Genomic DNA, 26,336 nt, shown 5'->3' on the forward strand with positions numbered 1-26,336 from the left:
TGGGGTGCCTGGGTGGCCCCGTTGGTTAAGGGATTGCCTTTGGCGCAGGTCTTGGTCCTAGTGTCCGGGGATTGAGTCTGCAACAGCCTACTGCTCAGTAGGGAGTTTGCTTCTCCTTCTGTCCCTCTCCCTTCTCAGGCTCTCACTCACTCTCCCACTCACTCAAAGTAAACAAAATCTTAAAAAAAAAAAAAAAAATCCAAAACCAAAAAGTGGCCTTTCCCAGTGTCCGGATCTGCCCTAGGATGTTGAGTGTTAAGCTGTAAGCAGAATACAGAGTGATTGCTCAGTATTAACTATGATTATCGCCATTTTCTAAGGCCACACAGCTAAGCAAGGAGTAGAATGCGGATTGATGCTGTTAAATTTTTTTGAGAAATTTGTCCCCACCTGGCTTGGACCCACAGAAGTGGCAAGATTGTACCGATGTGCTGCTGGGTTAAGACCCTCCAGAGGACCTCCTTGTGCCCACTACTCTGTCTGCAGACCTGCTTCATTCATGATGGGCAGACCCAAACCCATACCAGGTACTTAGAGCTGGCTTTTAAAGAAGTAGCTTCTGTGAGCTAATGGGTTTTTTCCAAAAGCTAGTTATACTGTGTAATTCCGTTATTTTATAAATCTCATGTTTATTTTATATATATATGTTAAGATTCTTTTTATTTATTTGAGAGAGCGAGTACACGAGTGTGGGAGAGAAGCAGGCTCCCTGCTGAGGAGGGAGATGGACATAGGGCTCAGTCTCAGGACCCTGGGATTATGACCTGATCTGAAGGCAGATGCTTAACCAGCTGAGCCACCCAGGTGCCCCAGTTTATTTCTTGTGATGAGGACTTCAGGTCTGCTGTCCACAGCTTCCAAATACATAATGCTTTAGTCACCGTGCTGTACATTATCTCACAGGACTGGATGTATAACTGGGAGTTTGTACCTTTTCACCATCTAAACCCATCTCTCCTACTTGCTATCCCATAGCTTTTCTTTGTATTGTGAAAATTTTGTCTTTTTATTTTTAAGATTTTATTTATTTGTTTGACAGAGATCACAAATAGGCAGAGAGGGCAGGCAGAGAGAGAGGAGGAAGCAGGTTCCCTGTTGAGCAGTGAGCCCTATGCTGGCCTCCATCCCAGGACCCGGGGATCATGACCCGAGCTGAAGGCAGAGGCTTTAACCCACTGAGCCACCCAGGTGCCCTTGTCTTTCTTTTTAATCGCTACACCCAACGTGGGGCTCAAACTCCGCAACCCTGAGATCAAGAGCTGTGTGTTCTGCCTGAGCCAGCCAGGTGCCTCTGCTCCAATTTTGTCTTTTAAAATACATACAAGGACTTACTGATTATTGTAGAGAGGGTGATACAAGTCCTTCCGTGTTGAATCAGTTAGAATTGTTGTGTAAATTTATTTGCATGGAGAGTTAGGCTCCCTAGAAAAATCTGGGGCCAGAAGAGGGAAATAGAAAATGAGAATATGTGCCAACTAAGGGATTTTTAAAGTTTTTATTAGCTTTGTTTCTATACTTTTTTTTTTTTTAAGATTTTATTTATTTGACAGATCACAAGTAGGCAGAGAGGCAGGCAGAGAGAGAGAGGGTGAAGCAGGCTCCCCGCTGAGCAGAGCGCATGATGTGGGGCTCAATCCTAGGACCCTCAGGGGCTGTTGGGTAGCTCAGTGGGTTAAAGCCTCTGCCTTCGGCTCAGGTCATGAACCTGGGGTCTGGCATCGAGCCCTGCATTGGGCGCTCTGCTCAGCAGGGAGCCTGCTTCCTCCTCTCTCTGCCTGTCTCTCTGCCTACTTGTGATCTCTCTCTCTCTCAAATAAATAAATAAAATCTTAAAAAAAAAAAATCCTAGGATCCTCAGATCATGACCTGAGTCGAAGGCAGAGGCTTTCACCTGCCGAGCACCCAGGTGCCCTCCAACTAAGGGATTTTCAAGACCTCTAAGGAGACGCATGAAATGTAAGGTTAGCAGGCCAGCCTGGGACATATGAGTGCTACAGTGACTAAAGGGGAAGGCAAGGGATAAATACCAAAAAGAGAAGTAAGCCCAGAAACATTCTACATTCACATGGGAACTTTTTAAAGGAAATGGGGTTGGGACATACGTGTCACTACAGGTGTTTAAGTTAATTTTCTTTTTTTTTTTTAAAGGTTGGTTGATTTATTTGAGAGTGCACCCCAGTGAGAGCTAGATCTCAGGAGTAGGGGGAGGAGCAGAGGAAGAGGGAGAAGCAGACGACTCATGGAGCAGGGTCAGGAGCAGGGACCCTCACCCCTGGGGATGCAGACACTTGCATGACAGAGCCACCCAGGGGCCCCAGGTGTTTGGCTTTCTTCATAGGGAAATATACTACCATATATAAGTAATTTTATTTAAAAGATTTATTCATTTATTAGAGCATGAGCAGGGTCAGAGGCAGAGGGCAGAGGTAGACTCCCCACTGAGTGAGGAGCCTTATGCCAGACTTGATCTCAGGACCCTGGGCTTAACGGACTGAGCCACCCAGGTGCCACTGTAAGTAACTTCAGAGTGACAGAACTTGAATGGCTGTTTTCAAAGGAAGAAATGTTTCTAGGACAGCATCTGACTGTAAAAGTAGCACAGGCATATATTGTAGTTCACTCATAAGCTACCTTTCTGAGAGCCCTGACTTTTAAAAGTTCCGGAAAGAAACGCTGGGGGAACATGGCTTAATGCATATGTTAACATTAACAACTGAGATTGTGTTATTGTCCAGACTTCACTTGGCATAGCTTCATCTCCTAGTTGGTACCTCGTGCCATTGTCTCTCACTAGCTTCGCGGTATACTTGTATGGGATTTAGCCAGTTGCCTTTGCCAGTGCTGTGTTTGCAGATTTTGCCATGATAAATAGGACCGCCGTGACCATCCTTGCACATAGGTCTTGGTGAGAGCTTTGGCCTGGGTCGATGGCTAGCAGTAGTAGCAGCCTATGTGACAGGATACGGACATGTGGCATTTTGGATCCTGTTGTCGGTTTGCCATCTTAAAGGCTGCATCTCTGTCCCCACTGCCTCTGGGTGCAGACAGTTGAGATTTAAGGCTTTGGCTGTGACAACAGGAGTAGCCTACTGTGAGGGGCAGCACCAAGGTGGGAATTTTACAGAATACTGGTCTTGTCTTCCATTAACCCCCTAAGGGAGAGGGCACAGGGCTCTCTGGCTCCAGCCTTCTAAGGGACACATGGCCACAGGGGTGGGTATGGTATCTCTGAATCCTCAGCTCCTTATGCTGCCCCACCCATGATTGAGTCAGCGGTGGTTTCCTCTGCACATTTGCACATCACTCCAAGTTTCCCGGAGAACCATAGGGGAAGGGGGCTGAGTGCATTAGTTTATAGGGCAAAAAGCTTGATTGTAAACTCCCATTTAAGTTGCTATGTCTTGTCAGATCTTTAATGTATATTCCTAGTTTTTTCTGTTAAGATTTTATTTTTCAGGAATCTGTGCCTAAAATAGGGCTCAACCCCGAGATCAAAGAGTTGCAGCTGAGCCAGCCAGGCACCCCGGTTTTTCTTTCTCTGTGAATTAGCTAAAGGGTGCTTTTATCCAATCCACTGCAGAACATGTAGGTGTTCTGTTAGCTTAATGGTAATAGGAGCAATGCTATAAGGATCAGGTTCCTATGGCTAGTATTTTATGCGTGTCTGATTCGACCCGAGTGGATCAGTTGTTTTTTTAATTTCTTTTTTTTTTTTTAGATTTTTTATTTATTTACTTGACAGACCGAGATCACAAGTAGGCAGAGAGGCAGGCAGAGATAGAGGAGGAAGCAGGCTTCCCGCAGAGCAGAGAGCCCGATGTGGGGCTCGATCCCAGGACCCTGGGATCATGACCCGAGCCGAAGGCAGAGGCCTTAACCCACTGAGCCACCCAGGCACCCCTTGTTTTTTTAATTTCTGATCATTATACCAAGGCCCAGTTTCTACTGTACAGCGACAGCGGTGCAAGCAGCCATGGCCTGGAGGCACTGAGCAATCCACATTCCCTTTTGAATCACCCACGATGAAGGGATGCTTCCCTTGGTGAGGCAGAGCTGGGAAATCTGGCAAGATGGCACACGAAAACGTGGACGCCCCAGCTTCTCAGGGTTGTGTCCTCTCCTGTGGGATTCCTAACGCCAGCCACCCAGGGAATTAGGTGGGGTCATTTCATTTCACAAATGGTTAAGACTGGGTTTTGAGAAAGACATTGAAGGCATTTTCATTCCAGCTTGTCGGTAAATCTGGCTATTCCCGGAGTTGAGCAAAGATTCCTAAAGATGAGGCAAAGGCCCCGAACTCTGGGAACCTCTTCCCTGCCACCAGCTAGGTGGGCAGCCTCTCTCCAGCCCCCTTAACCTTTTGTGTTTACTGTTTTCCACTTCCTGGGTTACCCTCCTTTCTCTCTTTACCTGGGTGAAGTGTCCCTCCCCAGGCTTCACTATAATACTGTACTTAGCATATTAGTTTTGAAATGTCTTTAAGGTCTGGCTCCTGGGTTAGGCCTAAATCTCCATGACTTAGTCGTCCTGCAAGCCTGGGCAAGGAGCTGCCCATTTGCTTTCTCTCAGGCTTCACTTTACTTAGCTGCAAAATTGGGAATCCTGAGCGTAAGCTCTGGCCTTGCATGAGATGCATAGTAATTGCTCAATCACAACTATTTCAGAATCTTGGACAATGGAACAGACCTGAGTGGTTGGGGTGGGGAGGATTCGGTAGCCTAGGTGTCCCTCCCACAGGCTGTAGAGAAGGACTTTCTTGTTTTTTATTTTTTTAAGTTTTTATTTATTTATTTGACAGACACAGCAAGAGAGGGAACACAAACTGGGGGAGTGGTAGAGGGAGAAACTGGTTTCCTGCTGAGCAAGAAGCCTGATGTGGGGCTCGAACCCTGGACCCTGGAATCCTGACCTGAGCCACCCAGGTGCCCCTAGAAGGACTTTTTAAAATAGGGGTGGTGGGAATATCTTTCAACCTCTTGTTCTACTGCACTAAACCTCTATGCCCTGGGGGACTCAGGGTGGGGCTGGGATGACCATGTGGCCCCCTTTACCCACTTCCCCATCATGCCAACCATTCCCCCTTCCTGTATTATGCATTTAATTAATGCAATTACCATTTACAAGGTGCTGCTGGTGCCCGCTTGGAGGAAATGAATGACCTCACTTCTCTGCTTTATAGCTGCATTGGGGTGAGGGGGTCGAGTCCCTGGGCCTCCTCCCTGAGTCTAATTGGGGGTGCCACCCATCCTTCTGTCTGCCACATTGCATTTGGACACGTCTGACCTGGTTCAGTTGGGACACAGGCACCCTGCACTAATGAGGCAGTGCCTTGCAGGGAGAACCTCACGGGTGAGCCCACCCCACACTGCTGCATTCCCCTAAATCCTGTGCTTGACCCTAGCCTCTGGGAAAGGGTCAGAGTTCACCTCGCATCACGAGGTTAGACCATAACCTCTGGGGAAGGTAAACACCCAGCTGTTTGGTCCTGTCCCTCAGTCCTGAAGTTCTTGTAGCCCCTGGGATGGGTGATGCATTGTTCTTTTTTTTTTTTTTTTTAAGATTTTATTTATTTATTTGACAGATCACAAATAGGCAAAGAAGCAGGCAGAGAGAGAGGAGGAAGCAGGCTCCCCGCTGAGCAGAGAGCCCGATGTGGGGCTCGATCCCAGGACCCTGGGATTACGACCTGAGCCAAAGGCAGAGGCTTTAACCCACTGAGCCACCCAGGCGCCCCGATGCATTGTTCTTAACTAGAAATCGCGCTGCCTTGTCTCGGGTACAGCAGTTACACCATGTGCCCTGGACTGCCTAGGCATGAGTCTTGGCACTGCCACCCTATTGGGCAGCTTCATTAATTCATCTGAGCCTGTTGAAAGCAGATTGATAATAGGACCTGCTTCAGGATCGGGCGCGGGTTAAGAGTGGTTTGTACTGTGTGGAGTGAATGGTAGGGACCTGGGAACTATTAATGGCCATGGGTTGGGGAGGCACAGTTCTTAAGCTAGCACAGCGATGACCACTCTGGAAAAATCCCTCTGGAAGGTGCTGCCTCTTTTCAGGGAGGTAACCAAGGCTGCTTAGCCTCCAGTGCTGAAAGATCACACTAGAGAAAGCAGTTGGCCTGTCTTGGGGTCTGTGTTATCCAGGGAGTGATGGGAAGAGGTGAGGGTGATTGCTGTCCACCATCACATACAGATTTCTGGTGCTAATTTTCTCCTGTTGCCAGGAGTATGTAAGTTGATGTGTTCTTAACTTTTTCGGGATTTGAACACTTGAGGAAGCCACATTGCACAGTTTATGCATCTGTAAAACAGGGACCACATGTTCTGCATTTCAAGATAAGTGAGTTAATACAGGTAAAGCACAGAAGTGTTGCATATAGAATAGTAAACACTGAAAAAAATTACTGTATCATTAGGCAAGAGGGTTTGTGTAACTATGTGGTTTTTTTTTTTAAAGATTTTGTTTATTTATTTGACAGAGATGGATCCCAAGTAGACAGAGAGAGAGAGGTGGAAGCAGGCTCCAAGGGGAGCCTGATGTGGGGCTCGATCCCAGGACCCCAGGATCATGACCTGAGCTGAAGGCAGAGGCTTTTACCCACTGAGCCACCCAGGCACCCTTAACTGTGGTTATTAATTTTGGAGGAGTGTTTTGGGAGGAGCCTTCCTGACTTTGACCATGTGGTTTTAAAGTCTGAGTAACCAGGAGGTGTATGGCAGGGGTGGGGAGGGCTTCCAGGCAGAGGAGGGCAGCAGCAGCCCATGCTAGGAGGTGGCTTTATTCATCCTCTGTGTAGAGAGTGGTCCAGGTAGAAGGGTCAGGGTGGGAGAGGAACTGCACTGCGTATCAGTGGGCTCAGGCTCCAGACAAAGGTGTTGCAGGAAGGCTGCAAGGGAAGCTACTGTCTGTGCAAACCCCAGGGAATGAAGGCTACAGAGAAGGAATTTGTGTGAACTCCCACGATCAAATTATACAATTTGAAGGTGGTTATTTTTGCTGCCCAGGTAGCCCATGACACTTAGAGTTGGCTGGTTTCATTGCCTGAATCTTCCTCCAGTGCCCATGGGTGCAGTTCCTAGAGGTAGGAGATTTTTCGTGAATGTTGACCTCTGGCTTTGGGAAGGAGCTCTGCTCACAGGTCTGTCTGGTAGACGGCGGAGGAGCTGGCACTGCTGAGGCCCTGGGGTAAGGCCTGAGGTAGTTAATCATTGTCTACTCTGGGCTGCAGGCTCCTCCTGGGCCTGTCTAGGAGGGAGGCTCCTGACTGACAAAGTTAAGGGCTGTCTGAGAGAATCCTGGGCCCTGGAGGAGTGGAAAGTAATGGCCCTCCATTTCAGCCTCTGACCTGCTTGCTATCAGCTTCTGAGGAGAAACCCTGGCTTGCCTGTTCTTCCCTTAAGCTTTTGGGGGGACCCTTGGAATCCTGCACAGTGACCCACCCTCCCACCCTGTGTTAGGCCACCAGGGTTACTTAGTTCACTGGTTTGCCTGGGGCAGGACACTGGGAATTAATTATTACTTTGAAGCAGTTTTCCTGGGATTTTGGCTGCTTGGCCTCACAGGATCTGGCCATAGGTCAGCCAGTCTGTTCTTCTGGGTCAGGGCTTGGCCAGTGAAAGGGGCTGAGAAGCAGCCGATTGGGCTAGGTCAGGTATTCCTCTTTTCCCTGGGGCTGGTGAGATTCCTTTACATGTATTGAGAGAGAACAGACCAGGAAGTGTGAGCCTGCACACCCTGGGCCATGTGAGGGAAAAGACCACACTGGGCTATGAATAAGAATGCATTTAGAACCAGCACAGTGCTCTTTCAACTTGCATATAATCACACAGGGATCTTTTGGAAATGTTGGGGTTGACATAGATCTAGGGCCATGCCTGAGGTTTTGTAGCTCTTAACCATCTCCCAGGTTGGCCCCTGGGTCTTCTGGGAAATAGGGCAGAAGTCTAGCAGCCCCACTACCAGGCCTGGGTGAGGGACAGGTGCAGAGGATGGAATTGGGACCCCAGGTGACATCGTATATCCACTTGGGGGCGCAGCAGTGCAATTCAGACAGAGCCCCCACATCGCCCCCTGGTGGACTTGGTGCTATATCACCTGGCAGTCTGCGACCCTGTAGCCTTGACGATTCTTCTAGAAGGTACCCTGGGTCGGTAGTGCGGATCATCTGGTACTGTGTGGTGAGTCCCAAGATGGGGTGTAGGGCTGGGAGTGCTCAGTGCTGATAAGTAGCTCTTCACTGGGAGAGCTTTTTGTCCGGAACAGTAGGGTGCGGTGCCAAGTAGCTCTGGAGCAGTTTGGGGGAAACTAAGGGATGAGAATCTGGGGGCCTTACCCAGTACCTAGGCTCCTTTTTTACCTTGGCCTCACCTCTTGGATGTGAATTCTTGACCTGGGAGATTAACCTGGTATGTCTGTCAGTTTTCTTTTTCTATAAAACGCGCCTACGATCACATTTTGAGGAGGAATAAATGAAAGGTGCAGGTTCTTGCAGCCAACAAATGTTGCAGGCCAGGTCAAAGGTCACAGGGCCCTTGAACCCATCAGTGAAGACCTGGCCTGACCTGGTGGTCTTAGCCTAATAGCCTGGAGATGATGCAGTTACCAGGAGGGGCAGCAGTGGCAAGATGACAGCCCAGAGGTGGGGCGAGGCTGGAGCAGGTAGGGAAGCATTCCCCTTGTTAACTGCCCCAGTCTTTTGCCTGTGTTCCTCCATCCTTTCCCTTCTTGGGAACTTGGGACTCTGAGCCTCAGCTGGTGAGGGAGGAGGGGAGTGAGCGACAGGCCAGCAGACCAATGGGCCCCTGAGGTTGGGGTGGGGCGGGGCTTGTGCTGCCATGGAGAGGAGAGAAGCTGTTCTGTGGGGGAGGAGGGGGCGGGTGGGAAGAGGACCTGGAGATTGAGGGGAAAGGAGAGAGCAAACAAAGGGGTCAGGAGGGAAAATAATGCACTGGCTTCCTGAGGCCCTGCGGAGGCTGGGCAGGGAGAGGGGGCCAGGGGTAAAGGGGACCAAGGCTGGCGGCAGGCAGACCGGGGCAGGCGGGTTCTAAATGGCATTGTTTGAAGTGGCCGGCTAATTGCACAGAACAGCCTAAGCCTCAGACCACAGCCCAGCCCCCTCCTCTGTCCTGGGTGCTGGTATCTGAGCCTTCGGGCCGCCTGGCCACATGGAACCAAGTCCTGAGCCTCCGAGTTTGGTGAGGGGGGCAGGTTCTGGGGGGCAGTCTGGGTGGGGTCCTTGGGCAGGAGTATCACCCGGAGAAGATGTCAAGGGGCCTCTGTTGGCCTGAAGACCTAGAGCCACTGGCTGGAGGTTTGGGGTGTGCTGCCCCCTTGTGCCCTTGCTTCCCTGCTACCCTGCCCATTCTGGCCCTCCTGCAGGAAACAATGAAGGGAGACACCAGACAACTCAACAGAGAGGAGGACGCCAGCGGGAGGGAAGACTCCATCATCACTAATGGGGGCTGCAGCGACCAGTCTTCTGACTCCAAGGATGCGCCCTCACCCCCCATCCTGGAGGCTATCAGCACCCCGGAGATCAGAGGTGGCCGGGCCAGTGGGGAGGAGGGGTGTGGGACAGGCACTGCAGAGAGCGGCTGGACATGAGTCTCTGAGTGGGCTCAGGGCAGGTTGTGGGGAGAGGGTCTGGTCTCTGAGATGCTCCACCACCTCCTGGGGAAGGAAGCCCACTTCTCATCCCTGCCCTTGGGTCCTTCCCTGCCCCCCCCCAACCTGTCCATACTTTAGCTGGGTCACTGGGGAGGTAACCCCAAGGTGATGATGACCCCCGTCTTTTCCCAGCCGTGGCTGGGGTGCTCGCAGCATAGGTTGGGATCTTTGGCCCTTTTGCAGTGGGACCCTTCTCCCACAATCTGGGACCCAGATTGTGATTATGTGGGTAGATGACACTCGGGAGGGTCTGAGACTTGTTTCCTTTCCCCGCCTTCCCTTCCCCACCCCTCCCCTGCATAGTTCAGGATCACATCACCTGGGGTCCTCCCCACTGAGATTTTCTGACCCAGCTGTTTCAGAAAACCTTGTATTGTCCCATCTGCTGTTGAAATCCCCTGGAGCTGTGCTGTCCAATAGAAGTTTCTGTGTGAGGGTGAAAGTGTTCTGTTTTCTGCATTGTTCACTATAATAGCCGCTAACCACATGTGAGCACTTGAAATGTGACTGATACGCCAGGCACTCGATTGTTCATTAATTGTAGTTTGGTGGCCACAGATCTGGAAGGAATTTGATGCCTTCCCTCACGAGTACCTCCAGTATTGTTTTCGATCATATTATGTGCCTGGCTCTGTGCCCTGTTGCTTTATGAATACATTTGACTGGTCCACAGATCCTGAGGGGCTAGGAGTTAACCCCTGAGGATGCCAGTGGGTTTAAGAGTGGAGACACCAGGGACAGCACTGCAGGTCAGCAAGACGTTGCCTGTTCCCCAGCTTGGGAGCTTGCCCCTTTCTCCAAACAGACTCTGGTTCTTTATTCCAGGTCGCAGATCAAGCTCTCGGCTGTCAAAGAGGGAGGTCTCCAGTCTGCTAAGTTATACTCAGGTATGCGTTTTACTTGTTCTTTCTCCAGGGTTCCAGGGGAATTCCCCTTGAGCTTGCATTAAATGGGAACTTGGAGGCTCCACCAAACTTGAACCCAATATATTTGTTAAATGGTGAAATTCCAGCACTCCAGAGCACACAGAGGCCTTCGAACAACCTCATGAATGATGGCAATTTTTGTTAAGTGCCAAGTCTTTTTTAAAATCATAAATATTTATTTTACTGAATTACATTTTTTTTCAATAACTGCTTATTGAGCATATTTTTTGAAATTCTCTTCTCAGTGGATGATTAGTTATATTAATAAATTTCTAATGTAGTAAACCATCTTTTTTTCCTGGAGTGAGCCCAACTTGGTTGTGGTGTTTTGTTAATTTTTTTAAAGATTTTGCTTATTTATTTGAGGGAGAGACTGTGAGAGCATGAGAGGGGAGAAGGTCAGAGAGAGAAACTCCCCATGGAGCAGGGATCCTGATATGGGACTCCATCCCAGGACTCTGGGATCATGACTTGAGTGATGAAGGTAGTCACTTAACCCACTGAGCTACTCAGACTCCCAGTTATGGTGTGTTTTGAATTTGATTTACTTCAGCATCTTCATGAATAAAATGGGTGTATGATTTTATCAGAATATATTTGTGTCTGGTTTTGATAATTAGGGTTATGTGGCCTCATGGAAGTTTGTGTTTTTTCCTAAGATGGAAAGAACTTGCCAGGCATCTTGTAGGGGATTTTAAACAATCGTTGCAAGATCTTTGAATACTTGCCGCAGAGCTTCTAGTGTTGAGTTTTTTTCCAAGTTGTGGTTTTTCATAATTTTTTTTTTTTCACCCTCACACAGAAAAAGATTTCATTTATTTGACAGAGACAGTGAGAGAGGGAATACCAACCGGGGCAGTGGGAGAGAGAGAAGCAGGCTCCCCACCAAGCAGGGAGCCTGACAGACTTGATCCCAGGACCCTGGGACTGTGACCTGAGCTGAAGGCAGAGGCTTAATGACTGAGCCATCCAGGCGCCCCATCATGTTCATTTATTCCTGACGTCATTTCTGCCTCCTGTGTTCTTATTAATCATAGTAGAGTTTTTTCACTTGGGTTATTGATTTTTTTTTTTTTTTTTGAAGAACCAGTGTCACGCGCTGCGGACAGAGTTAGGGACATTTGCACAGCTTCTGTTTTGCTGGAGAGCAATCAGTGGGGACACAGATGGGTAGGGGAAGAGCTGTGGATATTTGGGACCATGTGGTCCAGACAGCGATCTGAGTTCGGGTGCACTGTTACCAGTAGTGGGAATGGAACCTCCCGTCTGAGCATCCTCTGAGCCTGGCCTTGGGCGAGGCTTGCATCTTCCATTCTCATTATCACTCTGTTGTGCTACAAGGGAATTACTGTTCGAGTTTTAAAGAGGAATGGACTCAGTCAAGGCCACAAGATGGGCAAGTGAGAAATCCAGTTCTGGGAAATCCAGGATCTGGGCCCGAGACTGCTCACAAGCTGTCCGGTTTTTGTGCCCAGGTTTGGGTTTTGCTCTGGGAATGGGACACGCATTAGGGGTTCTTCATGACTTGACACAGAATTGGTGCCCTTTCTTCTTGGTCGTGGTATCAGGAAACATCTCTCTTGAACCTCCGATTTCTTTTTAATTTTTTTTAAAAAATATTTTATTTATTTATTTGACAGAGATTACAAGTAGGCAGAGAGGCAGTCAGAGGAGGAAGCAGGCTCCCCGCTGAGTAGAGAGCCCGATGTGGGGCTCAATCCCAGGATCCTGGGATCATGACCTGAGCAGAAGGCAGAGGCTCTAACCCACTGAGCCACCCAGGTGCCCCGAACCTCCGATTTCTTGCAGATACTTAGTTGTGCAGGCTGACCAGCTCTCCCTGCGGGGCGCAGCCGAATCTCTCCCGGGGGGAGGGGTGGGGTACGGACAGGAGTCCTGATGACGCATATTGCTTTCATACCCTATCTTGGGATTTTACTGGGATTTTATTTTTCTGTCATGTCTTGAGTTAGTGATCCCCATGGCAAGCCCTTGTAAAGTATTTTTTGAACAAATACTTTGAGGTCAAGTACTTTGAGGTCACTTGGGTCAAAATGATGGACTCTTCATTCTCACACTGTTTCAGTTATGTGACCTTTTAATGACCTTTACAATTCCTAATGCTTCATTTCTAAAGGATCTGACAGGTGACGGAGATGGCGAGGGGGAAGATGGAGATGGTTCTGACACCCCGGTGATGCCCAAACTCTATCGAGAAACCAGGACGCGGTCTGAGAGCCCAGCTGTAAGTCGCCTGCCCCTCCGCCCTTCTGTAGGCCTGAGTGGAAGAAACCTGTCTTGATCCTCCTTTCTCCTTGGAGGTTTAGAAATTGGAAAATGACCGCAAGGTTTGCGAACTATCTTTGTAAAGGCTTGCTTTCACAGGGCAGGTTTTCAGCTCTTTGGGCACTTCTGGCTTTAAGTGCCTGAGAAAGACAGTTTGTAGCTGGATGGCTCAACCAGTGATTGCCTTTGGGAGTTCTTTCTGCAAGTAGATTCTGTGACTTACAGTGTGAGGCCTAGAAAGGCAGTCCTTGCTAATGACAGTGGGAGTGGGGGGCTCACTTGGTGAGCACTGTAGGTCTAGTTTATAATCTCACCCAACATGCGATGTATGTCATGCTCTTCTTACAGACTAGAAGATTCCAGTAACTTACCAAAGTTAAACAGTAATTCTTTTTAAGAATCTTTGAAATTTTATTTTGGGATTGGTTGATTGGTTTTAGAGAGAGAATGAGCATACAGGGTGGGGGACAGAGGGTGCCAGAATCCTGAAGCAGACTGACTCCCTGTTGAATGTGGAGCCCAGTGTGGGGCTTAATCCCAGGACCCTAAGATCATGACCTGAGTGGAAAAATGAGAGTCAGCCGTTAACTGCCTGAGCCCAGGTGCCCCATGAACAGTCATTGTCATGTGTAGGATTTGAATAGAGATGTTGCAGGTTCATGTTCAAGGGCTTTCCTCTTGATGTTCCAGGACCTTCCTGAAGAAGGCAACAAATTATTCCAACGCTTTTGGGGGAAAGTGTTTGGTTTGGATTTTAGTCTTCATTGAGTCTGCAGTTGCCTGCTGTCTTGGTTGGGCAGCCTGGGATCTGCCGCGAGCTGCTGGCAGGCCTGGGGACACCCGACCCCCCTCTCCCACTAACGGGAGTTTCAGGGAAGGGGGGAACGTGGCCAGTCAAACTCTTCCCTAACTTAACCACCTTGTTGCACTTCTGTTGATGTGAGGTGACCTTTCCAGTCGGGTCCTCTTGGCCCCCTGCCCAGAACTCCATGCCTTTAGTCACCAGCGGCCTCGTGCTTATCCTCTCTTGCTTCCAGGTCCGAACTCGAAATAACACCAGTGTCTCCAGCCGGGAGCGGCCCCGGCCTTCCCCACGTTCCACCCGAGGCCGGCAGGGCCGCAATCACGTGGATGAGTCCCCCGTGGAGTTTTCAGCTACCAGGGTTGGTTCCCCCAGATAACCCCCGTCTCTTTAAGGGGAAGATCTGCCTCTCACTGGGCCACCCAGAGTGGCTGGTGTGTAACCTACATCCGTTCTCCACTCTTACAACCTTTTCAGGGTCTTACCTTTCCTTTCTTTCCTGGTTGCTGGGTAAGCTTCTCTTAAGCCCGATGACTTCTCTCCTGGCCTGATCTGGATGGAACTCGGGTGGCAATGTGCAAATTCCCCTACTGACCGGGTTCTTGCTCCTCCTCTGGAATGAGCTTGAAACTCCTTACTCCAGAACTGTTTTGTCTCCCTGGTATCATCTTTGACTGTCTTGAGGCAACCCCAGTGGTTACTGCAATTCTCCACTCCTGGTTCAAGGCTGGGCACACAGTAAGCATTTGAGGAAACCAGCGGCCCTCTCTCAGCTTGGCTCCCAGAGGCTCTCGGCATCCCTCATCATCATTCTGCCTTTGTCCTTGATTCTGTCTCTCTCTTGAAGGAGGTTTTTTCCCACCACTTGAGGAGTAATGGTTCCTGGGAAACTGTCCTTGGTGGTCTCTGTTCCCTTCATCTTACATCTTATCTTCACTGTTTCTGCTCATTTGGGAAGCAACTGGGGTTCCACTGATCTCTGGTCACCTACCTGGTTTGCTGTGGCCCAAGTTTCGTGTCCTTCTGTCCACAGTCCCTGAGGAGGCGGACAGTATCCTTGGCAGGCACACCGTGGCCGTCCCCAGCCAGCCCCTACCTCACCATTGACCTCACGGATGATGACGTCGTGCCCCAGAGCAGCAGTACCCCCTACGCCCGCCTGGCCCAGGACAGTCAGCAGGATGGCCCTGAGTCCCCACAGGTGGACCTGGAGGCTAGAGATGCTGACAGCGCTGAGTATCAGGTACCACAAGGATGGGCTAAATAATAGGAAAGAACACGCTTACCCATAGGCATTATTCCTACCTTTTTCGGCGGGGGAGGGCTCACATCTGTTGTAATACTTGAATTTCTTTAGCCTGCAGATTTTCCATATGCAGTGTCTACTTCCTTTATCCTGCTGTTCTGCCAGTAGTAAATCAATCAATTTCTGATTGCCCCATATTTGTACCATCAAATACATGTGCCTTGTTTGTATATGTAACATGTGGTGTGATTCTGTTCATGTTTTATGTACAGTTGTAGCCTGGTTACTTTGTTAGGAGCTGGAGTCCCCTCTCTCAGGTCTGTGGTCCCCTGTATTCTGTAATCCGTCTTGTGTATTGTCCATGATTAGCTGGTGGGCGGGGTTCACTCCACGGCCGGGTTCATACCGAGTGTGGACACCTGTTGCAGAGAAGTCTTGTTTCCTATGTTTATCAGATTGTAGGTCTGTTTGAGTAACTTTTTTCTCATGGGCATTTCACATTTCATGGTTAAGCTTTTTGTGTGCAAGTGTCTACAATTTGCTTTTTAATGGCTTTGGAATAGCCTGTTAAACCCTCGGTGGAAAAAACCCAGGTGATTGTCATGACTTAACTCTAGTCTTACTTTCCTGTGTTTTGAGTTGACATCTTTGATTCCCAAATATGATTCCCAAATATGATAAAGTTGACATCTTTAATTCCCAAATTAAAGGTGAAATTTCACAAATTCTAATAAATCCCACATTCCTGTCAAAAAATCAAACTGACCCCTTACATATATATTCAAGGCGTTCTCTCTCCTATTTCTTACTTTTTCAAAGTAATGCTCCAAGTTGGCCCAAGGGGAGGTGGCCTTTGGGGTTAGTGAGGTGGGAAAGATTTTTTCCTTGGCCCAGGTGATCTGTCTCATTGGGATTCCTTCATGTGTTTTTTTTTTTTTTTTCCAGGATGGGAAGGAGTTCGGGATAGGGGATCTAGTGTGGGGAAAGATCAAGGGCTTCTCCTGGTGGCCTGCCATGGTGGTGTCCTGGAAGGCCACTTCCAAGCGCCAGGCCATGTCCGGCATGCGGTGGGTCCAGTGGTTTGGTGATGGCAAGTTCTCTGAGGTGAGTTGGGCCAGGCAGGCTCTCATGGGCCACAGACCCATTTCCTTAGTTTCCTTTATTTCCTTGTATACTTGACTTTTTTTAAGATGCGTGTCTTGTGACTGTTTCTTCAGATGGGTGAGACTCTTTGACTCTTTGTGTCTAGGAAGGACAAAAATTTCCTGTTAACTGACATAAAAGACATATAGGTTCTCTTGCACCCAGAGCTTAGTCTGTCTACACTTTACAAGAGCTGGAAAGTATTCTGAAGCCACTTGTGCTCTGTTGGTTTTTATTTATTTCTCAGGGCAGAGTCCCCAGGATGGATTCCTGGGCAGACACTCAAAGATTCTCTTTGGGAAAAGCCTGGAAGAGACAGGAAGGTGATCTGTTCTGAGAGGTGTTGGGAGGGGCATGGGAGGAGAGGTGGGCCTAGGGGCATGGAAGACAACTGATTTTAGGGTTTATTGATTATTGGTATTAAGCTTTTTTCTTCTTTAAAGATTTATTTATTTGGGGGGGAATGTGGGGGTTGGGGACAAGAGCGGAGCACAAAACTGGACCATGGCTTGATCTCATGACTCTTGAGATCATGATCTGAGCCGAAACCAAGAGTCAGATGTGTAACCAACCACACCACTTAGGTGTCCTAAACTTTGTAGTTTTTTTGTTTGTTTGTTTTTGTTAAACATTTTAAGTTACTTCTTGATGAAAGTCTGTGGGTAAGAGCTTTGTTTGTTGGACATGAATCTGGCAGTTCCTTAAACCTTGTCAAAGGCACATTCTGAGATCTTGGGTTGTGATGAGAACAGCACAGGCAATACTTAGCCTGTGATGATGGTCTCTTCGAAATGTTAGTCCCACCTTCATATCCAAAGGTTTGAGGAACAGTAGCAAGCTGGGTTGGGATGGAGGCAGATGTGGAAATAGAGAACCATCCCAGTACATCTGTGGGATTCAGGAACCTCAAATTGAGGTTCTTTTTCCACCATGATTTGGATTTGCTGTAAACACACTGACACTCCCAGAGGGCATGGAGTCTTGCCTGGCAGGTAGAATGCATGTGGATACTTTTCCTGGCCAGCAGAGGGAGCAGGATGACAAATGTCTTGGGCCTTTGCTCTCCCTGAAGCATCTAACTGCAGGGATGTGGGCCATGAGTTCTGTGAAATGGAGAGAGACATGGATTGTTCGTAATTGCTTTGGCCCAATGAGACCTATATTGAGCTTTGCAAGACAGGGTCTGATGCTAATAGGATGACTTGTGTGGCTGCTAGCATAATAGCACAGGATTGCCACACAGGTCCTGGTGCTTGGGCTATTGTCCTAGAGTAGTTTAGCGCTTAGAACAGCACCTGCATTTCTATGTACAACCTCGCTGATTCCTAGGTTCTTTTCCTTTTTTAAAATGGTTTTATTTATTTATTTGACAGACAGAGATCACAAGCAGGCAGAGAGGCAGGCGTGTAGAGGGGAAGAAGCAGACTCCCCGCTGAGCAGAGAGCCCAATGCAGGGCTTGATCCCAGGACTCTGAGATTGTGACCTGAGCCAAAGGCAGCGGCTTAACCCACTGAGCCACCCAGGCACCCCTGATCCCTAGGTTCTTATAAATGGTGGCAATAGCCCCTTGTGGGAGGTCAAGGTGAGAGATGTAAAAAAAAAAAAAAAAACAGAGGTTGGCATGAGAATAAGCAAGCCCTCAGGGGAGTGATAGGTCACATGGCTTTCAGGGCTGATTAGTGTCCCTGAACACCAGTTTCGTCTTGTCCTATCTGCAACCTAACGTGTTTGTGCACAGTTGGGTATGAACCTTGTGGACTAGGGATATTTAGCCCCAGTGGAAGGCACATAGCAACAAATCACAGTAACTAAAAACTGCTCACTCTGTGCCAGCAGTGTTTTCAAAATATGTGTATTAAATCAATTGTGTTAATAAAAGCCTACATCACAGCTGTTTATCGTGCTCTGGAAGGAAGGAAGAACACGTGCAAAGGCACCAATGTCAGGCCATCCATGGTTAATGTCAAGACTGAGAGGGGCCTATATCAACAACCCTGTGGATCTTAGAATATATACAAATAAAGGACACGTTTGATCATATCCCTTGGGAGAATCCTACTTTCTCCCACTTGGAGTGTCATGTTCGCCATGCTTCTGGCTATAGGGTATGTTAAAGGCTGTGCTCCTGTTTGTTTTCTGCTTTTCTTTCTAGTCTATAGCTTGATCTGCAGGAATAAAGCTGGGAGAGACACAGGACACTTCAGACCCAGGCTGTACATGGGTATTGATGATGGCTTTCTTTTCTAGGTGTCTGCAGATAAGCTAGTGGCCCTGGGGCTGTTCAGTCAGCACTTCAACCTGGCGACCTTCAATAAGCTGGTCTCTTACAGGAAGGCCATGTACCATGCATTGGAGGTAACATGGGTAGTGGGTGATGAGGGCCTGACCCTGAGAACAGAGGTAAAGTGAGAGACTTCTAGAAAGCCACCTCAGGCCCCAGTGTGCCCAGTGGTAGCGGGGGGCAGAGCCACCAAGGAGAAAGTGTATGTAAACATGACAGGAGCCCATTGACTAAGAAGGAAAGGAAGGGATTTGAGACTTCCTGTGAGTTCCCAGCACTACCCCCAGCTTCCGTGCCTGCTGACGGAGGGAAGAGGAACCCTCTGGGGCAGGAGACAATATTCCTATCTCTGAATAAGCTTTTCCAGGGCCTCAAAGCCTCCTTCCTTTGAGTGGTGTGGTTCGAGGTCAAGACTAGAGAACAGCTGAGGCCAGCTGCTTCCTCTCCTTGACCTCAGGCCTGTCATTCACTCCCTCTGCCTTGATTTGGAAATGTAATGGTCCGTGGCCTTGGTCCAGCATTCATGAGCCTGTCTCTATGGTTAATTAGACATGTAAAACTTTGGTGTCTCTGAAATAGGACTTAATACTTGAGACCTCCCCAGCTTCATTAGTTGGGGAAATAAAACCAGAAATCTGAAACTTCTCAGAGATGGTGAGACATGCTGGCTGGTACTTCTCCTATTGTCGATCTTCTGACCTTTGAGAGGGAACTGAGCACTCACAGCCCTATGGGGAAGAGATCATGTTTGGTATCTACATGGAGAGACTTAATTCCCCCTCCATGGCCTCCTGCCTGTCTCCCTAAACAGGCCCCTCCTCCCTGTCACATACCACAGCTCAGGACAGCTGCTGGGCTATGAAAGGGACCAGTGTGAAGAGGAATGCAGGCCTCCGCTGGGGGAGTCCCTGGGTTTGGCCTGGCTAGGACCCACCCCCCTGTTCATCAGATCCTCTTTATCTCCGCAGAAAGCCAGGGTGCGGGCTGGCAAAACTTTCCCCAGCAATCCTGGAGACTCCTTGGAGGATCAGCTGAAGCCCATGTTAGAGTGGGCCCATGGGGGCTTTAAACCCACTGGGATCGAGGGCCTCAAACCAAACAACAAGCAACCAGGTGGGACTGGGTCCCTGGGCAGCACCCAATGTCTGCTGCTGGTGGGGACCCTCCTGGGAGATGCAGGCATCCCCTGCTGCCACCTACCCTCCTGTCAGCCCTAGGCGTCTTGTCACTCTGAACCCCCGGGAAGCTGGGAAAGCAAATAGCCCAGCCTTTTTCAGCTTCCCTAGTCACTTTTTTCCTGCTGAAGGTCAGGTACACGTAATTAGGTTGAATCTGCTCTGAAAACTTGAGTAAACAGAAGGCCAAGATGGAATCTTCATTGGTGCTTTTTAAAAAAATTTTAAGATTTTATTTATTTATCCAACAGAGATCATAATTAGGCAGAGAGGCAGGCAGAGAGAGAGAGAAGCAGGCTCCCTGCCAAGCATAGAGCCCGATGTGGGGCCTGATCCCAGGACCCTGAGACCATGACCTGAGCTAAAGGCAGAGGCCCAACCTACTGAGCCACCCAGGCACCCTGATGTATTTTTTTTTTTTTAAAGGAAAAGTTAGTAAGCTGTGTTCACTGGAGAAAACATGGAAGTGTTAACCCGTCCCCCCACTCCCCAACCCCGTAAGCCATCTCCATTCAGAAAGAGGTATCTCCCATCCTAAGGGTTTGACCAGTATCATATTTCCTCTAATGAAAGAAGTCACTCCAGATATCCCAGATGCCCGAAATCCAGAATTTGTCTTAAAAATCCATACATTTAACATAGTATTTTCTGTTTTGTTTTGTTTCCCTCCCCCCAACATATAAGTGGTTAATAAGTCGAAGGTGCGTCGTGCAGGCAGTGGGAACTTAGAATCAAGGAAATACGGTATTCCCTTCCCATATTTTGACTATGCACTGTTTTCTCTGTACTTTTCTTTCGATTTCTTGAATATACAGTGGTCACTGGGAAAGAATCCAATCTGTTAAGTCAACCTGAGCCCTCACCCACCCCTTCACTCCCAACCCTCCTCACAGCTGCCCTCCAGGTTAACATTGGGTGTGCACACCTTCCAGCTTTTTCTGTACACTAGTTGGATTCCTGCTTTTCCTTTGTTTTGCAATTCTAATAGTGTATGCACTGTCCAATGTAATTTTGTCACTAAAGTGTCTTTATGATCTCTAATGTCTACATGATTTCCTTTAACCATGTTCCTCATAGGTGGTATTTATAGACTGAATGAAAATGAAATGGGAACTTAAAGAAATACATACACCGTGGCCACATAATAGACTTTTTTGTCTAATAACAACATTGCAAAAAGTACCAAGAAAGGGTGAAATCAATATAAATCTAGTATTCCCAGCATTTTATTATTTCTAACAATCTGTACAATAGTTAGAGTTGGAAGTTAAAATTTATAGAGCAGTTTTCAAAATCTATTATTTTGAGGCCTTAGGGATCGCTTAGTTTTTACAGTGTTTTCATTAGAAATACTAGATGATCTATTTTTATGGATGACCCAAGTTCCCGATGAACCAGTTGATGGGCTCCACTTCTGGTTTTTTAGCGTATTTTCAGATTAAAGGTGAAGTGGAGTCACTCAGGTACACAAGTCCTATCTAGTGCTGAGTCAGTACATGTGGCTGTTACTCTGTTGGCATCAGAGACGAAGCTGGGTCTCATTTTCCTTGTGTTGGATCTGGCACCCATTTCTGTTTTTCTGGCACCCATTGCTGTTTAAACCCCTATAAAAACGTGGCGAGGAATTCTGAATTCTGTTCTCATCCGAGTTGCCCACAAGGACATGCAGTGTGGACCCATGTCCTGGCCCAGATGCCGGTGGGCACCCAGGCATGGCGTGGTTCTATCCCAGTCCCCGGATTCCCCGTCCCCCTCCCCCCGCCCCGTACCTCTGCCCTGGCTTCCATCTCTTTACCTTTCACAGAGAATAAGACCAGAAGACGAACAGCTGATGACTCTGCTGCCTCGGACTACTGCCCCCCACCCAAACGCCTAAAGACCAACTGCTACAACAATGGCAAAGACCGAGGAGAGGAGGACCAGAGTCGAGGTAACCATGGGCCAGTGAGGAGGCTGGCGGGGTCGATCTCCCTTCGAGTCAGGGTGGACGTCAGAAAGGGCCATTCAGCATGGGTGTGTGCCTGGGTGATAGAGAAAGCAGCTCCCTGACTCTGGGCCACATCTGCTCTTTTCTCAACAGAACAAATGGCTTTGGATGTTAGCAATAACAAGAGTAACCTGGAAGGTAAGGGGCTCTCCCCTTGGTGATCTCTCCTTCATGCCCTGGGTAGTGCCCAGGGTTGATCTTAGGCTTAGCCTGCTTGCCTGTCCTGCTGGAGTCTAAGCCAGAGCTGTGCCTTGGCCTCGGGTTGGGGTGGGTTCATCTTTGTTGCTGTATATAGTGGAATGCATTGCCTGATTCTGCCCCTGTGAGTGAGCAAGGCAGTGGGGTTGGGGTAGTTTGGCCCAGAGAATCCCAAACCTGAAACCAGTATCTGTGGCATCTTCGGTATTCCCAAACAAGAACTGGAGCAGGCTTTGAGACTCAAGGTAGACACATTTCACCATGGTCAGTCTCTCAAGCCAACTCTGGTCTGTTTGTCCTAGCTGGGAGTTAGCCACTGGAATTGAAACACTGCCCAGAATGTATCAAACTGAATTCAGAATGTGTGAGAACAAATGGACTCTCCCTTGCTTCCATAGACTGATGTCCTTTCGTTAACAAATATTTATTGAGTGGTTATCTCAACTCTGGGTAGGAAGACAACACAGCTCCTGATCCAGAATACCCTGGGGAAAGCTCGCATTTGGAGCAGTTCCTCCTGTTGATTCTGGAAACCTTGACACATAATCCTTCCATTCCTCAAGACTCATCACCTATTTGTGCTGCCTGGCTGGGGGTGCTTGGTCTCAGGCATTTTTTTTTTTTTTTTTAAAGATTGATTTATTTTAGAGAGCCAGAGTGTAGGTAGGAGGAATCTCAAGAAGACTCTGCTGAGAGCGGAACACAGGGCATGGCTCAGTCCCCTAACTCAAGAGATGACTGCCTGAGCCAAAACCAAGAGTCCATGCTTAACCTGACTCTACCACCCAGGCACCCAGGTCTCAGGCATTATAATGGCTCCGCCCACATGACCAGTGATGTCCGTGAATCCTGGCCTGCTGGTGTGAGGGCAGGCTCGATGTCCCAATAGGAAGGGGAACCCTTGTTCTGAGTTACACCCGTGGCTGTGTATGGAGATCGTTGTAGGCATTTCTTACAAAGACAAAGGCAAATTGGCCTCACTGTAAATTTCCCAGATTTGTCTTTAAAGAATCTCAAAAGAGCTTCATACCAGGCCCTCCCAAGCAAGTCTCTGTGCTATCATGGCCTTGGCTCTGAGTCCTGCCCCAGGTCTTCCAACATGCCCAGCCCTCTGCCTGTGTTTGGGACCTCCTTCTTGGGGCTCCTGTTTCGGCCTCTTCTCATCTCTGGAAGGAGGCTGGCAGCTTTGAAGCAGTGCTGAAGGAAAGAGAGCATGAGGAACCCTTGTGAGTTTGCTCGCTTGGAGTAACTGTTCAGAGTTAGACTCCAGGCTTCAGCCCTGGTGTTGGGGCTGTAAGTGCTGCCAGCTGCATCCCTGTCTTTCCTGTAGATAGCTGTCTCTCCTGTGGTCGGAAAAACCCCGTGTCCTTCCATCCTCTCTTTGAGGGGGGGCTCTGCCAGACGTGCCGGGTAAGTGTAGCCTGACTCTGGGCTTTCCTTCCCTCAGCTCTGCTGTTCTTTCCCAGGAAAAAGCACTTGTGTGTCCCCGTAGGGGAGGCCCTAAGGAAGCTGTCCCCTCCCAAGGGCTGGCTGCTGCAGCAGCGAAGCCATCCTACAGGGCTTGCAGACCCCAGCTGGTGGCCCTGGAAAAGGGTGCCAGAGCCACCCTGTGATCTGTTCCACGGCTGCGTGCTGGGGCCTCAGCCAACGAACAAGTGGGGCCTGGAGGTCCTTGGCCCCCACTCTCACAGGCGCTTCTCTCTGGCTGCCAGGACCGCTTCCTCGAGCTCTTCTACATGTATGACGACGACGGCTACCAGTCCTATTGCACGGTGTGCTGTGAGGGCCGCGAGCTGCTGCTCTGTAGCAATACGAGCTGCTGCCGGTGAGTAGGGCGGGGCCGGGCCTGCAGCCCCGAGGGATCCCTGATAAGATGGCTGGACCCTGGCGAGGGGTCCTCCAGGCCATGCTCTTTGTGTCCTTGACAGAATTGGGGAGCACGGCTGGGCTAAGAGTGGTGGTCCCTGAGGGTGGGGAAGGCTTACTGGAGGTAGGCCAACTCGGGGGTGTGCCGGGGAGCTTTTCTGTGCACCAGCCTGTGGGTTGTGTGTTCACGCATTGGTCCTCAAGGGACAGGTTGATGGAGACTGATTCCCGACACTGTGCCTTCCAACCCATGGAGAAGAGCACAAGGGGCCCAAGAAGGCTGCCTGTTGCCATCTTCAGGGGGACTGTGGGGGGCCAACAGATGATCTGCCTACTGACGGGGGTGTCCTTCTCCCTTGCTGGCGGGCGCAGGTGCTTCTGCGTGGAGTGCCTGGAGGTGCTGGTGGGCACAGGCACCGCGGAGGACGCCAAGCTGCAGGAGCCGTGGAGCTGCTTCATGTGCCTCCCGCAGCGCTGTCACGGTGTCCTGCGCCGCCGCAAGGACTGGAACGTGCGCCTGCAGGCCTTCTTCACCAGCGACCCGGGCCTTGAATACGTAAGCCACATGGAACCCCTGCACCACCCACGCCCAGAGCTTCAGGGGTCTGGAGCACTCCGCAAGTCTGTTGGCAAGAGTTAATGGGAAAGATCCCTTGTATAGACGAGCATCCGAGAGCCGCAGACCTGGTCCCCTGTCTAGCTGTCAGACTTCTGCAGTGTTCTCCTCTCTTCCTTCACGCCCTCTCACTGTGGATGTTCCCAGGCCTGCTGAAGAAGTGATTACAGAACTAACCAAGCCTTAGTCTTAGCGGAGCTGAAGAGGGAAGGGGAGCCTGAGACATAACACTGAAATCATGGTGGGAATGGATTTTCCTGGGCTCCTGCCTGCAGTTCTCAGAGGGAGGCTCCAGGTCATTTCTGTGTAGGGCATCGTGTTTTTGTGTGTGTGCATCTGTATCAAAGTCGCAGTCTATGTCCATGTCTGAGGGAAGGATGGCTGTTCAGGCCCAGAGTTCTCTAGGGGATCCCAGCTAGGAATTTGCAGAGCCACAGGGTTTGTGACTCAGAGGAAGGTCAGCCCTGCCCTCCCAGAGGCTGAGTCTCACCCCCTCTACCGTGACTTCCATGACCTCCTTCTTTAACCTGGCAGGAAGCCCCCAAGTTATACCCTGCGATTCCCGCAGCCCGAAGGCGGCCCATTCGAGTCTTGTCCCTGTTTGATGGAATTGCAACAGGTGAGTTTGGAGTTTATCTAGGGACGCTCACCTGCTCTAGGTGTCCTGTCATCAGTGCCAAGAAAGATCCCTGGGATGACCTGTTGGTCACTTCGAGAACACCACGGGCTCCTTGTTTCTCTCCTCAAACCTCTCTACCATTTCACCTACTGGGCCTCCTTTGGGCCTTTTTAAGGGCAGGTATATCTTAGCCGGGTTGGCATTATTTATTATGTGCAGGTATCTTAGAAAATGATTTTTCTGTTCCATAAAGTTGCATCTGTTGGAGCTGAATTGGGCAGGTCCTCATACCTCCTCTCTTGGTTCTCTCCTATTTCTCTCAGCTTGCCCAGGGCCCAAGGAAGCATGGCAGGCCAGCGCGTACGCTGCCTCTGGGGGACGTGTCTGATCAAACTCCATGAATCCAAAAAGCTGCCCTATGATGTATTGTCAGTAACATCTCTATGCCCATAGCAGGGAGCGGTAGAAATGAGCTGTTTGCATCATTTGTACTTAAATGTGTGTACTTTGGTGTCCAGAATCTGAAATCATTGACAGCTTTTAATGACTCCCTTAGGTCATTACTTTGTGGTCCCCAACTCTTCTTGGGTCTTCAAGACTATCTGTATTGGTGCAGATCATGCCTAGTGGAACTGGGCCTGGCCTCTGCCACCAGGCCTTGAGGTGTTTTCTAAACATGGTTTTGGTGCAGATTCCTGTCTGTGTGTCTGTGTTTGACTGTGCTAGGTGGTAGGTTCTGGGGCCCCAGTTATGTGCCTGTCCATTTCAGTAGGTCCGATGGTGGGCTGTGCCACTTACTATGTATTTCATATTCATGAAAGTCAACATCCAGGGAGATTGGTGTAGCCAGTGTGTGGTCTCTGTGGCATCCGCGTGGGTTCCCTCGAGGACCATCGTGTCCTTGCTGGAGATGGTTTAGAATCACTGGAAGGAGGGTGCCCGGGGAGGACAACTCTGATGCACTTCCTGTCCCCTGACACCCTATAGGGTACTTGGTCCTCAAAGAACTGGGCATCAAAGTGGAGAAGTACGTCGCCTCTGAGGTGTGCGAAGAATCCATTGCTGTTGGAACTGTGAAGCATGAGGGGAACATCAAATATGTGAATGACGTCAGGAACATCACGAAGAGAAATGTGAGGGCAGCCTGCACCCCTGTTGGGCTCTGCCCTACCCACCACCCCTTCTTCCTCCATGCCGTCAGCCTCACACATCCTCATGCCCACATAGCCCCCTTCACAGGGCCCAGGGCCCAGGGCCCAGGGTCCTGGTAGAAGAGCGAACCAGGGATTGCATTGAGCTGTGGTGCCAAGACCCACAAGTTGGCAAATCATTCAAAATGATTTAGGTCTTTGGAAATCTGGGGCATTGTGTTGTCTTGGGTGAGAAGTGGATTTGGGAGACTTAACTGATGAAGTGAGATTCTAGGAGTGTTTTCTTTTTTTCTTTGCAGTAGGGTTCACACCAGACATGGATATTGAACCCATAACCCTGAGATTTAAAGTTGTGTGCTCGACCAACTGA

The 26,336-nt window shown here is 49.4% G+C and overlaps 1 protein-coding gene across 7 annotated transcripts in view; it reads left to right on the forward strand.

The window, feature by feature from the left end:
- The window catches only part of DNMT3B (DNA methyltransferase 3 beta), a 41,588-nt gene that overhangs the window by 7,148 nt on the left and 8,104 nt on the right, over positions 1 to 26,336 (forward strand). For 3 of the 7 annotated variants that reach the window (XM_059406784.1, XM_059406786.1, XM_059406789.1), the window contains exons 2-17: positions 9,382 to 9,544; positions 10,495 to 10,556; positions 12,733 to 12,840; positions 13,919 to 14,044; positions 14,717 to 14,926; positions 15,875 to 16,033; positions 18,321 to 18,428; positions 19,323 to 19,467; positions 20,214 to 20,273; positions 21,334 to 21,459; positions 21,610 to 21,654; positions 23,045 to 23,124; positions 23,427 to 23,539; positions 23,953 to 24,136; positions 24,731 to 24,815; positions 25,803 to 25,948. In XM_059406784.1, the coding sequence (XP_059262767.1) occupies positions 9,388 to 9,544; positions 10,495 to 10,556; positions 12,733 to 12,840; positions 13,919 to 14,044; positions 14,717 to 14,926; positions 15,875 to 16,033; positions 18,321 to 18,428; positions 19,323 to 19,467; positions 20,214 to 20,273; positions 21,334 to 21,459; positions 21,610 to 21,654; positions 23,045 to 23,124; positions 23,427 to 23,539; positions 23,953 to 24,136; positions 24,731 to 24,815; positions 25,803 to 25,948 (1,914 nt within the window). In that variant the 5' untranslated portion in view covers positions 9,382 to 9,387. The remainder of the gene's footprint in view (positions 1 to 9,381; positions 9,545 to 10,494; positions 10,557 to 12,732; positions 12,841 to 13,918; positions 14,045 to 14,716; positions 14,927 to 15,874; positions 16,034 to 18,320; positions 18,429 to 19,322; positions 19,468 to 20,213; positions 20,274 to 21,333; positions 21,460 to 21,609; positions 21,655 to 23,044; positions 23,125 to 23,426; positions 23,540 to 23,952; positions 24,137 to 24,730; positions 24,816 to 25,802; positions 25,949 to 26,336) is intronic. The other 4 variants (XM_059406791.1, XM_059406787.1, XM_059406785.1 and 1 more) reach the window with 3 other exon arrangements.

The sequence above is a fragment of the Mustela nigripes genome, chromosome 7 (genome assembly GCF_022355385.1).
Source record: "Mustela nigripes isolate SB6536 chromosome 7, MUSNIG.SB6536, whole genome shotgun sequence".
In the NCBI taxonomy this organism is placed as follows: domain Eukaryota; kingdom Metazoa; phylum Chordata; class Mammalia; order Carnivora; family Mustelidae; genus Mustela; species Mustela nigripes.